We start from the raw sequence: 14,313 nt of genomic DNA, 5'->3' as shown, positions 1-14,313 counted from the left end.
AAAAAAAAAAAAAAAAAAAAAATTAAATTTAAAATACTTTTAAAAGAAAAAAAGTAACACACAAAACACTTAAATAAAATAACATTAATAATGTTTTATTAATGTATGACAGAAGCTGGTACTTTTACTCCAATAACCATTCTCCTTTTTCTTTTTAACAAACTCCTGAATTCTAACTAGACACAAGGTTGTACAAAATAAAATCTACCTTTCCCAGCTTTACCTATAACTAAGTACAGGTACATAACTGAGTTATAGCCAATGTGTTATAACAGGAAGACATGTAACATGAGTAAAACTGCAGAATAGGAGCTTTTATCCCTCGTCTACTCCACTGAAACACTGATTTTTTTTTTTTTTTTTTGAGACAGAGTCTCGTTTTGTCACCCAGGCTGGAGTGCAGTGGCGCAATCTCGGCTCACTGCAAGCTCCATCTCCCAGGTTCACGCCATTCTCCTTCCTCAGCCTCCCAAGTAGCTGGGACTACAGGTGCCCACCATCACAACCAGCTAATTTTTTTTGTATTCTTTTTAGTAGAGACGGGGTTTCACCATGTTAGCCAGGATGGTCTCGATCTCCTGACCTTGTGATCTACCCGCTTCAGCCTCCCAAAGTGCTGGGATTACATGCATGAGCCACCGCGCCCGGCCGAAACACTGATTTTGACAATGACTCATGGATAAAAGTACCTTTGTGGGAACCCAGGAGTCCAGTGGAAAGACTCCGCTACTACATTGGAGTGTACACACACACAAAATCCGAGAATAGACACATTGAAGAAGGTAAAACTTTTCACTTTACCCACATTACCCCTCCTCTAAGGCAGCACAGTTCAGTGCCAACAAAGATCTCCTTGGCCTGTGTGTTCTCCTACGAGGAAATGTAAGAGTGAAGTAAGCACCTAGCTTCACTACCCATGTGGGATGCTGCTCTTCCTCTCACCCCACCCAGAACGCTGAAGGGATCAGCAAGGTTGATTAGTCCAGGAGCAACAGGAATTGGAAAATGGGCAGAGTCTCACTTACTTTTAATTTTAGTGGGTACATAGTAGGTATATATATTTATGGGGTACATGAGATTTTTGATACAGGCATGTACTATGTAATGATCACTTGAAAAATGGGGTTCCCAACCCCTCAGATATTTATCCTTTGTGTTACAAACAGTTCAATTATACTCTTTTAGTTATGTTTAAATGTACAGCTAAATGAACTATAGTCACCCCGTTGTGCTATCACATATTAGGCCTTATTCATTCAAATTATGTTTTCATGCTCATTAGCCATTCACACCTCCCCCCCAACACCCACCACCACTACCTACCCCAGCCTCTGGTAAACCACCTTCCTACTCCCCATCTCCATGGGTTCAATTGCTCCAATTTTTAGAACCCACAAATAAATAAGAACATGAGATGTTTATCTTTCTGTGTCTGGTTTATTTCACTTAGCATAATGATCTCCAGTTCCATCCACGTTGTTGCAAATGACAGGATCTCATTCTTTTTTAGGGCTGAATATATTCCATTGTGTATAAGTACCATATATATTTTAATCTATTCATCTGTTGATGAACGCTTTGGTTGCTTTCAAATCTGGGGTATTGTGAACAGTGCTGCAACAAACATGGAAGCACAGCTATCTCTCCAATACAGTGATTTCCTTTCTTTTGTTTACATACCAGGCAGTGAGACTGCTGGATCGTATGGTAGCTCTATGTATAGTTTTTTCCTCAAAAAACTAAAACCTGGCTGGGCGTGGTGGCTCACGCCTGTAATCCCAGCATTTTGGGAGGCCGAGGTGGGTGGATAGCCTGAGGTCAGGAGTTTGAGACCAGCCTGGCCAGGGTGGTGAAACACTGTCTCTACTAAAAATATAAAAAAAAAATTAGCTGGGCATGGTGGCAGGCACCTGTAATCCCAGCTACTTGGGAAGCTGAGGCAGGAGAATCGCTTGAACCTGGGAGGCGGAGATTGCAGTGAGCCAAGATGGCGCCATTGCACTCCAGCTCTAGCTACCCAGTGAGACTCCATCTCAAACAAACAAACAAACAAACAAAAAAACTGAAACCCTTGTACCAACAGCACACCAGGGTTCTCTTTTCTCCACATCCTTGCCAGCATTTACTGCCTGTCTTTTGGATAAAAGCCATTTTAATTGGGGTGTGATATCTCATCGTAATTTTGATTTGCATTTCCCTGATAATCAATGATGCTGAGCACCTTTTCATATGCCTGTTTGCCATTTGTGTGTCTTTTTTTGAGAAACGTCTATTCAAATCTTTCGCCCATTTAAAAATCAGATTAGATTTTTTTCCAGTCGTTTGTGCTACTTACATATTCTAGTTATTAATCCCTTGTTAGATGGGTAGTTTGCAAAAGTTTTCTCCCATTCTGTACATTGCTTCTTCACTTTGTTGACCATTTCCTTTGCTGTACAGAAGCTTTATGAGTTGATGTGATCCCATTTGTCCATTTTTGCTTTGGCTGCCTTGCTTGCGGGGTATTACTAAAGAAATCTTTGCCAAGACCAATGTCTTGAAGGGTTTCCCCAATGTTTATTGTAGTAGTTTCATAGTTTGATTTAGATTTCTTAGATTTAAGTCTTTAATCCATTTTGATTTCATTTTGGTATATAGTAAGAGAGAGGGGTCTAGTTTCATTCTTCTGCATATGGCTATCTAGTTTTCCCTGCACCATTTACTGAAGAGACTCATTTCCCCAGTGTATGTTCCTGGTAGCTTTGTGAGAACACTGTAGGTGTGTGCATTTGTTTCTGGGTTCTCAATTTTGTCCCATTGGTCTCTGTGCCTGTTTTTATGCCAGTACCATGCTGTTTTGGTTACTATAGCTCTGTAGTATAATTTTAAGTCAGGTAAATGTGATTCTTCCAGTTTTGTTCATTTTGCTTAGGATAACTTTGGCGATTCTGGGTCTTTGTGGTTCCATATACATTTTAGGATTTTTTTTTTTTATATTTCTGTGAAGAATGTCATTGGAATTTTGATAGGACTGCATTGAATCTGTAGATTGCTTTAGGTAGTATGGATATTTTAACAATATTAATTCTTCCAATCCATGAACATGGAATATCTCAATTTTGGGGTGTCCTCTTCAATTTCTTGCATCAGTGTTTTATAGTTTTAATTATAGAGATCTTTCACTTCTTTGGTTAGCTCCTAGGTATTTAATTTTATTTGTGGCTATTCTAAGTGGGATCACTTTTCTCATTTCTTTTTTAATTGTTCACTGTTGGCATATAGAAATGTTAGTAATTTTTGTATGCTGATTTTGTATCCTGCAACTTTACTGAATTTATCAGTTCTAATAGTTTTTTCTGTGGAGTCTTTAGGTTTTTCTAAATATAAGATCATATCATCTGAAAATAAGGATAATTTGATGTCTTCCTTTCCAATTTGGATGTCCTTTATATATCTTTCTTGGCTGAATGTTCTACCTATGACTTCTACTACTATGTTAAATAACAATGGTGAAACTGGACATCCTTGTTTTGTTCCTGGTCTTAGAGAAAAGGCTTTCAGATTTATCCCACTTAGCATAATACTAGCTGTGGGTCTGTTGTACATAGCTTTTATTATGTTAAGGCATGCTCCTTCCATACCCAGTTTTTTGTGGGTTTTTATCACGAAGGGATGTTGAATTTTACCCAATGTTTTTTCAGCATCGATTGAAATGATCATGTGGTTTTTGTCCTTCATTCTGTTGATATGATGTATCACAGTGATTGATTTACATGTGTTGAACCATTCTTGCATCCCTCGGATAAATGCCACTTGGTCATGATGAATCTTTTTAATGTATTGGTGAATTCAGTTTGCTAGTATTTTGCTGAGGATTTTTGCATCAATGTTCATCAGTAATATTGACCTGTAGTTTTTTTGTTTGTTTTTTAAATATGTCTTTGCTTTTCGTATCAGGGTAATGCTGGCCTTGTAGAATGAGTTTAGAAGTATTCCCTCCTCCTCTATTTTTTGGATAGTTTGAATAGGACTGATGTTAGTTCTCTTTAAATGTTTGGTAGAATTTAACAGTGAAGCCATCGGGTCCCAGAGGTTTCTTTACTGAAAGACTTTTTATGGCTTCAATCTCATGACTTATTATTGGTCTGTTCAGGTTTTAGATCTCTTCATGGTTCAGTACTGGTTGGTTGTATGACTCTAGGGATTTGTCCATTTCTTCTAGATTTTCCAGTTTATTGGCATATAGTTGCTCATAGTAGTCACTAATAATTCTCCGGATTTCCGCAGTATCAACTGTAATGTCTCCTTTTTCATATCTGATTTTATTTATTTGGATTCTCTGTTTTTTCTTAGTCTGGCTAAAGATTTGTCACTTTTCTTTAACTTTTCAAAAAGCCAATTTTTTGTTTCACTGATCTTTTGTACTGTTTTCTTCATTTCAATTTCATTTATTTTTGCTTTTTTTTTTTTTTTTTTTTTTTTAATGGAGTCTCGCTCTGTTGCCCAGACTGGAGTGCAGTGGTATGATCTCAGCTCACTGCTATCTCTGCTGCCCCCGTTCAACTGATTCTCCTGCATCAGCCTCCTGAGTAGCTGGGATCACAGATGTGTGCCACCACGCCGGCTAATTTTTGTATTTTTAGTAGAGACAGGGTTTCGCCTTGTTGGTCAGGCTGGTCTCAAACTCCTGACCTCAGGTGATTCACTGCCTTGGCCTCCCAAAGTGCTGGGATTACAGGCGTGAGCCACTGTGCCTGGCCTGATCTTTATTATTTATTTTCTTCTACTAATTTTGGGTTTGGTTTGCTCTTGCTTTTCTAGTTTTTAGCATGCACTGTTAGGTGATTTGAAGTTTAAAAAATTTTTTATATAGGCACTTATAGCTATAAATTTCCACCTTAGTATGGCTTTTGCAGTATCTGCTAGGTTTTGATATGTTGTGTTTTCATTATCATTTGTTTCAATAAATTTTTCAATTTCTTTATTAATTTCTTTATTGACCCACTGGTCATTCAGGAACATATTATTTAATTTCCATGTATTTGTGTAGTAATTTTCCATGTATTTGAGACACAGTCTTGCTCTGCCTCCCAGGCTGAAGTGCAGTGGCATGATCTCGGCTCACTGCAACCTCTGCCTCCCAGGTTCAAGCGATTCTCCTGCCTCAGCCTCCTGAGTAGCTGAGATTACAGATGTGCGCCACCACACCCAGCTGATTTTTGTATTTTTAGTAGAGATGGGGTTTCACTATATTGACTAGGCTGGTCTCAAACTCCTGACCTCAAGTGATCCACCCACCTCGGCCTCCCAAAGTGCTAAGATTACAGGCCTGAGCCACTGTGCCCAGATGACCTAATGAAAAATTTCTCAGAAGGTATCCCCATCTTAAAGCGATACATGACTGTACTTCTGTAGTATCTTTGCAGAATACTAAGCTGTTTTTAAAGGTAAGAATAAGATATGTTTGGGCACTATTAGCAATATTATGTAACACTGTTCTAGAGTTCTCAATGTTGACTATTGACATTTCAGTTAGATAATTCTTTACTGTGGGAGCTGTCCTGTGCCATGTAGGATGTCTAAAGCGGCATCCCTGGCCTTTACCACTAGTTGTTCAATAGAATCCCTGCTCCCCCACCCCTCATCTTTCGGTGTGGCAACCAAAAATGTCCTCAGGCATTGTCTGCTGGAGAGCCAAATCACCACTACTGATAATACCTTGAGAATCACTACTCTAGAGGTATTAACCATCATAAAAAAAAGAAATTAGAGATATAAAAGTTGAAAAAAGTTAACATTATTTGAAGAGAATAAATTTTTTTGCTTAGAAAACTCAAGAAAATCAATTGAAAGACTATATATATATTTTTTCAGACACAGTCCTGTTCAGCTGCACAGGCTGGAGTGCAGTGGTGTGATCTCGGCTCACTGCAACCACCCTCTCCCGAGTTCAAGCGATTCCCCCATCTCAGCCTCCCAAGTAGCTGGAATTACAGGCACCTGCCATCATGCATGGCTAATTTTTTTTTTTTATTTTTTTTTTTGGATTTTAGTAAAGATGGAGTTTCACCATTTTGGCCAAGCTGGTCTTGAACTCATGACCTCAGGTGATCCACCCACCTTGGCCTCCCAAAGTACTAGGATTACAGGTATGAGACACTGTACCTGGCCCTGAAAGACTATTTTTAAAAATGCTAAGATAATTTAGGATATAGATTTGGACACAGTATTCGCATCAGTATAGTTGACTCTTGAACAACACAGGTTAGAACTGAGTCAGTCCATTGATATACTGATTTTTTTCAACCAAATGAGAATGGACATAGAGTATTCACAGGATTTGAAATGTGGGTATAAGGAGGCTGACTTTCTGTGTACTCAAGTCCCACAGGAACAGCTTGGGAACTTCAGAATGAGCTGATTTTGCTATATGCTGAGCATCCTTGAACCAACCCTCCACGTATACTGACGGATGACTGTATACAGAATCTATAGCCTTCATATATATATATATATACACACACACACCTAGTATAAAAATATAAATACTCCTAGTATATACAGGTCATCTAAATACACCTAGTATATGCCTTCATATATATATATTTATGCATACAGGCACTGTTTCATCATAGAGGGCATTAGAAGCCTGTACTTTCTGCAGAAGTAGTTTTGGTGTTTAAAGACAAAAATAGTTATAAAAGGCAGCATTAAGCAAAGAGTCTTAGAAGTTATTTTAGTTACTCTGGTGTATGTTTTTTTTCTTTCAACATTTGTGGGCTGGAACAGGAATGTGATGGTGTATGTCAGCTTCTACTTACATGCATGCTGACACTCCCAGGCTTAGCAGAGGAACAAGACAGAACGAACCTAGGCTCTAGATGACCGTTGGAGAAGAGCCTCTACTCTCCTGAGACCTTCCTGAGTCTGGACTGTTTGGAGAGAGAAATATAAACTTCTCTCCTGTTTGAGTTACTGTATTCTGTAGCCTGTTCTTTGAGCAGGTATGCTGTCAAAAACTGAAACTTCGCCATGCTTCATGGGTGTGACGGCAGAGTGGATTCACCAACTACTTAAATGAGAAGCAAAAAGGGATTGGCAGTTCATCATTCGTTGAGTTCCCTGACACAGAAATATTGTGATAGTGTTTTATTTCAAATAGCTCTCTTGACATTGCAAGATTCATTCATGCACAATTGCTTGACTCAAAATGAGGTTCTCGTTTAAAGGTGGGATATTGCTGTCTTCTTAGAAACATTCTTTTTCTAGAAGCTACTCCTCTTTGTATATATTATTCGTATTACTAATTATATTAGCGCACATCACAAGGTGATTGAGGCGGTACTTGACACCACAGTAACTAAAATAACCTCTAAGCCTCTTTGCTTAATGCTGCCTTTTATAGCTATTTTTGTATTTAAACACCAAAACTACTTCTCCAGAAAGTATAGGCTTCTAATGCCCTCTATGATGAATTAGTGCCTGTATGCATTTGGTTTTTCCATTTAATAACTATTTATTAAATTCCTATGATGTGCTGGGCATTGTTTTAAATTCTGAGGATTTGTGGATGATCAAGATAAGCAAGGTTGCTATCTTCATGTAATCTCACAAACGTTAGATAAGAAAATTATTAGGAACAAAATTAAAATACCTGGGTCCACCATAAAGGCAATTCTAACCTTCAGTCTTTTAAAGTAGAACCATATTATCCAGATTTTGTTATCTGAAACACTGTTATCGGCCTACATTGCTTTTACCATAAAAAGTACAGTCTACATAAATACTTCAGTGCTAAGCTTTTAAAAAATAAATGTACTTTCCCTTCCTATCTCAAACAATATAAGAACCTCTAAGTCTGTAGAACTAATGATAATGTTCTGTAGTTTTTTTCTATGGAATAATTAGAAAAACAAGCAGACACCAGAACTTTGGAGGATGAATATGATTCTCAAAACCAGTAAAATGAGAGTAAATAGGTATCTTTAAAAGGTAACGAGTAGATGAACTTGCAGTTACACAGGATAAGAAGTCTAGAGATCTAACGGACAGTATGAGGACTATAGTTAACACTGTTGTATTTGAAAAACTTGCTAAGAGAATAGATTTTAGGTGCTCTTATCACATACATGACTATGTGAAAATCAATGTGACATCATTAAAAACGAAACAAAATATACCCAAATGGAATATAGGCTGGGCTGAATTCTCTCATAAATGTGGCCATAGTCTTATGGTACTTGTGCACATGATCATCTGAGTATTATGTCTCCAAGAAAACAGAGTCCATCTATATTGTAAATGTTTCTCAAATGGGGGTAAGAAGATATATTCTAAAAAAATTCTAGCGTTTTCCATGAGAATTGAAAATTTTAATTAAATGTAATGCTTTAATTTCAATAATAATCTTTAAAAAATTAATACAGTATGCTATTTGATTTCAGTGCACTTCTCTGACACTAATGAAAACAAACAAAACTAGAGGCAGAGTTAATAAATAGATGATGTGTTTGCAAAAAGAGAATGTCAAATAGCGTCACGGGACACTTTAACAATGAGGGTTGCCCCATAATTGTTTGTAACTAAGAATCTGACTGGTATAGTGTCTGGTATCACTTAATATTTCTCTTTAAGCATAATGCTAGCAGCCACTGATTCAAACTACTCTAAGCTCAATTCATCTATAAATATTTTTACACATCAATTTTCCCACATGCAAATGGAATCATACTATACCTATCATTCTGCATCTTAATTTATTCAGTTAATGATATATCTTACAGATCATTCCATATTAAAACATAGGGTCTACTGCATTATCTGTAACATATAATATTCCATCATATGGGTGTACCATAATTTATTCAACAGTGTCTGACTGATAGATACTTAGAATGTTTCAAGTCTTTTATTACTACAAATGATGCTACCAGAATATCCTTGTACCTATGTCTCTGTGCTTATGTGAACTTCTATTAATAAGACATGGTCTCAATAGTGAGATTCATGAGTATATGCCAAATTTCTCTCCAAGGAAATTACTGATCAGTTTACACTCCAGCCAAAAATGTATGATTGTCTGCTTTCACTACTCTCTGCAATATAGTGAATTATTAAACTAGGCCTATTTCTGGGTAATTTGTAAAAATCTTTTATTTGTCAGAATTCTTAACATTTCTCTGACATACACATTGGGGGTCTTTTTACTGGTTGCTTTCCATTTTTATGGATTCAAATGTATCAAAATTCCTTTTACAGTTTCTGGGTTTTGTGCCTAAAGGTCTTCTCCATTCTGAAACTATATTGAAGGAATCATCCCTGTTTATTCTTTATGCATTTACTGCTTGATGTTCAAATCTTTAATTCACTGGGAATGTATTTTGGAGCAAGGAATAAGCAAAGGTGTCAGCTTTGTTTTTCCTACATAGCCTGTTGTCCTAAAACCAGTTGTTGAACTTCTTGCTCCAAAGATCTGAAAAGTCAGCTTGTTTCTACACTAAGTTCCATGACAGGTTCTGGACTTTGTCTTTTGTTCTACTGATTGACCTCTTAAAAGAAAACAAAATAATTAAAATTTTAATATCTGTATTTTTATAATCTATTTAAATATTCAATAGGTGGTCCAACTAATTTTTATTACAAATAAAACTTTTATATAAAAAAGATTTCTGAAAGTATTATTATTTTTGAGACAGGGTCTCACTCTGTCACCTAAGCTGGAGTACACTTGTATGATCTTGGCTCACTGAAGCCTCTACCTCCCGGGTTCAAGTGATGCTCCCACCTTAGCTTCCCGAACGGCTGAGACTACAGGCGCATGCCACCTTGCTCAGCTAATTTTTAATTTTTTTGTAAAGACAAGTTCTCACTAAATTGCCCAGGTTCATCTCAAACTCCTGGGCTCAAGTGATCCTCCTGCCTCAGCCTCCCAAAGTGCTGGGATTACAGGTGTGAGCCACCACATCTGGCTGATTTCTGAAATTATGATGAAATTAAAAAAGAAGCTAATTTATCCATTCATAACTTTTTGTGAATGTATAACATAATGAAAAAGACAGCTAACACTTACTGAGCACCTACTATGTACAACAACTTTTGTGAGGAATAGGGGTAAAATATATGATGTTAAGTAAGTTAAGGTTCATCAAGGAGCTCCAACCTGGTGAGAGAGTCTGTGCGCTTATATCATCAGTTTTCATTTTTTCCATCTACCTTTCTCTCATACACACTGCCCTTAACTAATCAATTTTCATGCCCTTTCTATCTCTGTCTCTCATACACACTCACATACACATTTGTTAAACTATTACATACCTGTTTGATTGCTTTAACAGCCAAAGTAACTGAGAACAAGACTGCCTGACTAATGCTGCTCTGACAGGGAACGTTACAGGCTGACTTAGTTCATTACATATATATTCCATCTCTTTCACCATTGTCCAATTGTACCCTTAAAAGAAAAGAAAAAAATTTAACCTTATTGATTGAAATCTTGAAAGACAATTAAATAAAAGACTAAATTACCTACAATTAGGTAAAACCATAGATAATTCATAGGTAATTCATAATACTTTCCATTTGGATACTAAGTGAATTAAAGTGCTACTTAATGCAAAAAAAAAACTAAGTGGAAAATGGAGATAAAAAATCATTCCACAAGTGACCTAGAGCAAATTTAACAAAAAAATTAAGGCATTAAAAAGGTTTTACTCATCATTCAAGCACAAGAAAAGAAAATTTACACCACTAGATTTTATTTACTTTCAAGATTTTAAGGCTCTTCTTTTAGGTACACCTGCATCATTATTATTCTCTACAAACTTGGATTTTCTATTTTTGTTAAATTTTCTTTTCCAAGAAAAGGTAGCTTTGGGGTATATACTAGCTGGTTAAGTGATAGTTAACATCAAATCAATTTTCTTTTTGGCTTGCCCAAATTACCTGTACATTTTACTTAAAGTAGAAATAGTGGTAAAAAAAATTGACACACATTCTCTCTCTCTATATATATATACATATATATATAACATATATTTAAATCATGTTAAGACATTGTGGGGCCAGGCACAGTGGTTTATGCCTGTAATCCCAGCACTTTGGGAGGCCAAGGTGGGAGGATCACTTGAGCCCAGGAGTTTGAAACCAGCCTGGGCAACTTAGTGAGACCTCATCTCTACAAAAAATTTAAAAATTAGCTGTGTGTGATGGTGTGTGCCTGTGGTCCCAGCTACTCTGGAGGCTGAGATGGGAGGATCGCTTGAGCCCAGGAGGTCAAAGCTGCAGTGAGCCATGATGGTACCACTGCACTCAGCCGGCTGGCGAACTCGACCCTGTTTTTTTTTTTTTTTTTTTTTTTTTTTTTTTTTTTTTTTGAGACGGGTCTTGCTCGGTCGCCCAGGGCTGGAGTGCCAGTGGCAGATCTCAGCTCACTGCAAGCCTCCGCATCCCGGCGTTCCCGCCTCATTCTCCTGCCTCAGGCTCCGGAGTAGCTGGGCCTACAGGTGGCTTCCCGCCCCGCCGCCGGCTTAGTTTTTTGTACTTTTTTTTAGTAGGGGACGGGTTCACCGTATTAGCCAGATGGTCTCGATCTTCCTTGACCTGGTGATCGGCCCGTCTCGGCCTCCCAAAGTGCTGGGTTACAGGCTTTGGCCACCTCGCGCCCGGCCCAGACCCTGTTTCTTAAAAAAAAAAAAAAAGAGGCCAGGTGCAGTGGCTCATGCCTGTAATCCCAGCACTTTGGGATGCTGAAGTGGGCAGATCACTGGAGGTCAGGAGTTCGAGACAAGCCTGGCCAACACGGTGAAACCCCATCTCTACTTAAAAAAAAAACACAAAAATAAGCTGGGAGTGGTGGCACACACCTGTAATCCCAGCTATTCAAGAGGCTGATGCACAAGAATCACTTGAACCCAGGAACCTGGGAGGTGGAGGTTGCAGTGAGCTGAGATCACACCACTGCACTCCAGCCTGGGCAACAGAGCAAGACTCTGTTTAAAAAAAAAAAAAACCACGTGGAAAACACACTTGCTTGTTTCTAAATAGCTTCAAAAAAAAAGTATACATATAGACAGAGAATACACATCTTTATATACAAATAAACTATACACACATATAATAAATAAATAAATAAATAATCTATACACACACACACACACACACACACTTTTTTTTGGGGGGACAGAGTCTCACTCTGTTGTCCAGGCTGGAGTGCAGTGGCACAATCTTGGCTCACTGCAACCTCCGCCTCCTGGCTTCAAGCGATTCTCCTGCCTCAGCCTCCTGAGTAGCTATAGCTGCGACTACAGGCACGTGCTACCATGCCTGGCTAACTTTTGTATTTTTAGTAGAGACGGGGTTTCGCCATGCTGGCCAGGTTGGTCTCGAACTCCTGACCTCAGGTGATCCGCCCACCTCAGCCTCCCAAAGTGTGGTGATTATAGGCATGAGCCAACACGCCCAGCCAGAATATATCTATTTTAAGTAACTCTATACTCTATCAAAAGCAAGTTGTAAAAAATATTGGTCAGTCAGTAAAGGAACGTTTTACAGAAATCTTAAGTGAATATGTTAGTTTAGCTGCTAATTTCCTGATAAAAAGAAGGGAAATATTCCACTTTCCTTTAAAATCTGGAAAATTATATTTTAAAATTAGAAAAGAGATTGCTAACAAAAGCTTTACTTATATGACTATAAATGTATGAACTCTCTTAAAATTTGCAGCATCACCAGTGAACATGGCATCTACCTGAAAGAGCAGACGGAAGGGTCTACACGTACCTGAAGGGTCAGGCCTTTTTTTCCATTAGGCTTAGATTTTGTCGAATGGGTTTTGGGCTTTGTATTAAAGATAACATTTTTATACCTGGAGGATATTTTAATTTGACCAACAAGAAATACATTATTAGAATTATTACCTTCATTGACTTTCTCAGGATGCCATCCTGTTGTCCAACCCAGGGAAAACGTCACGTCTGGAAAGAAGAATGTCACGGTGTCTAAAAATGGTTTTGCATCTATTACTTTGCTATTTCCATTCGGACCAGGAAGAATATCGGCATTAATCCATACAGGGCGCTTCAGATGCCTCTTCACATTTTCCAAGAGCATCATGGATGGTTCTACAGCTGCCAGACTAAAAATATAATTTGTTGTCAATTAGATTCCTTAGGTAAAGTAAAAAGAAATTCTTTTAGACTGGTGGTCTTAATGTTCTCAAATTCGTAAGAAAAATACAATAATGTCTGGGTTAAATAAAATCAGAGATCACATAGCACCAGAGAGAAAAGCTAACATATGCCATATCTCTAAATGTTGAATTGTGCTTATTATTCACGAATATACCTTAAAGAGTCTATAAGTATACGAATAGTTGCACTACTTGTAGACAAAATAGAGGTTTCAAAACTCCATATTAGGATCACTTAGTGTGAAAACAGTTTTTAAAAAGACACAAATATTAACTTGTTAGAGAATGTATAAATAAGATACATGAAATACTCTTAATAACCTATAAATTCACATTTATGAAATACCCAAGTGGATCCAAGCTCTGTATCTCTAATTCAAGCTCATGACCCTGGAGAAAAAAAGTAGCTTCTGTCCTTTATGTATTCTTGGGTGAGTTTGGATACATAAACACTATTCTAAAAATGACTGCAAAATACAAAATTATAGTATTTCCTTCAAGTTTCTGTTTCATTTTCTTCTTTTATTGTAAGAACCTTTTCTGAAAACTAGAAACATGCATATTTTAGTTTAAATTTAAAAAGCAACTTCACTCTTTTTACTTCCCTACATATATTCTAGCTGATACCTACAGACTTTGAAACAGTAGGGTTTTAATCAGCTTCTGTAATTTTTTACTTGCCTATGTTCATTTATTTATTTATTTATTTATTTATTTTTTTTTTTGAGACGGAGTCTCGCTCTGTCACCCAGGCTGGAGTGCAGTGGCCGGATCTCAGCTCACTGCAAGCTCCGCCTCCCGGGTTCACGCCATTCTCCTGCCTCAGCCTCCCTAGTAGCTGGGATTACAGGCGCCCGCCAGGTCGCCCGGCTAGTTTTTTGTATTTTAGTAGAGACGGGGTTTCACCATGTTAGCCAGGATGGTCTTGATCTCCTGACCTCGTGATCCGCCCGTCTCGGCCTCCCATAGTGCTGGGATTACAGGCTTGAGCCACCGCGCCCGGCCTTGCCTATGTTCATTTATAAGAAAATTACCTTGTAGTGAATATTGTAATGGGAGGCTAAGAATTTTGGAGATGGATATTGGAGGGGAGAACACTCACCAACCCCTCCTCACATTTCCCTCTCTCTTCCTAAGAGACGGCAGTA

At 37.8% G+C, this 14,313-nt stretch overlaps 1 protein-coding gene across 2 annotated transcripts in view; it reads right to left on the bottom strand.

Annotated features, from left to right (window-relative positions):
- The window catches only part of FAM151B (family with sequence similarity 151 member B), a 51,395-nt gene that overhangs the window by 6,281 nt on the left and 30,801 nt on the right, over positions 1 to 14,313 (bottom strand). For both annotated transcript variants that reach the window (XM_017870898.1, XM_017870899.1), the window contains 2 exons: positions 12,894 to 13,111; positions 10,294 to 10,429 (listed from right to left, as the gene is read on the bottom strand). In XM_017870898.1, the coding sequence (XP_017726387.1) occupies positions 10,294 to 10,429; positions 12,894 to 13,111 (354 nt within the window). The remainder of the gene's footprint in view (positions 1 to 10,293; positions 10,430 to 12,893; positions 13,112 to 14,313) is intronic.

The sequence above is a fragment of the Rhinopithecus bieti genome, unplaced genomic scaffold (assembly GCF_001698545.2).
Source record: "Rhinopithecus bieti isolate Rb0 unplaced genomic scaffold, ASM169854v2 scaffold_5216, whole genome shotgun sequence".
Lineage (NCBI taxonomy): Eukaryota > Metazoa > Chordata > Mammalia > Primates > Cercopithecidae > Rhinopithecus > Rhinopithecus bieti.
This window is presented reverse-complemented; position numbering and strand designations above follow the sequence as displayed.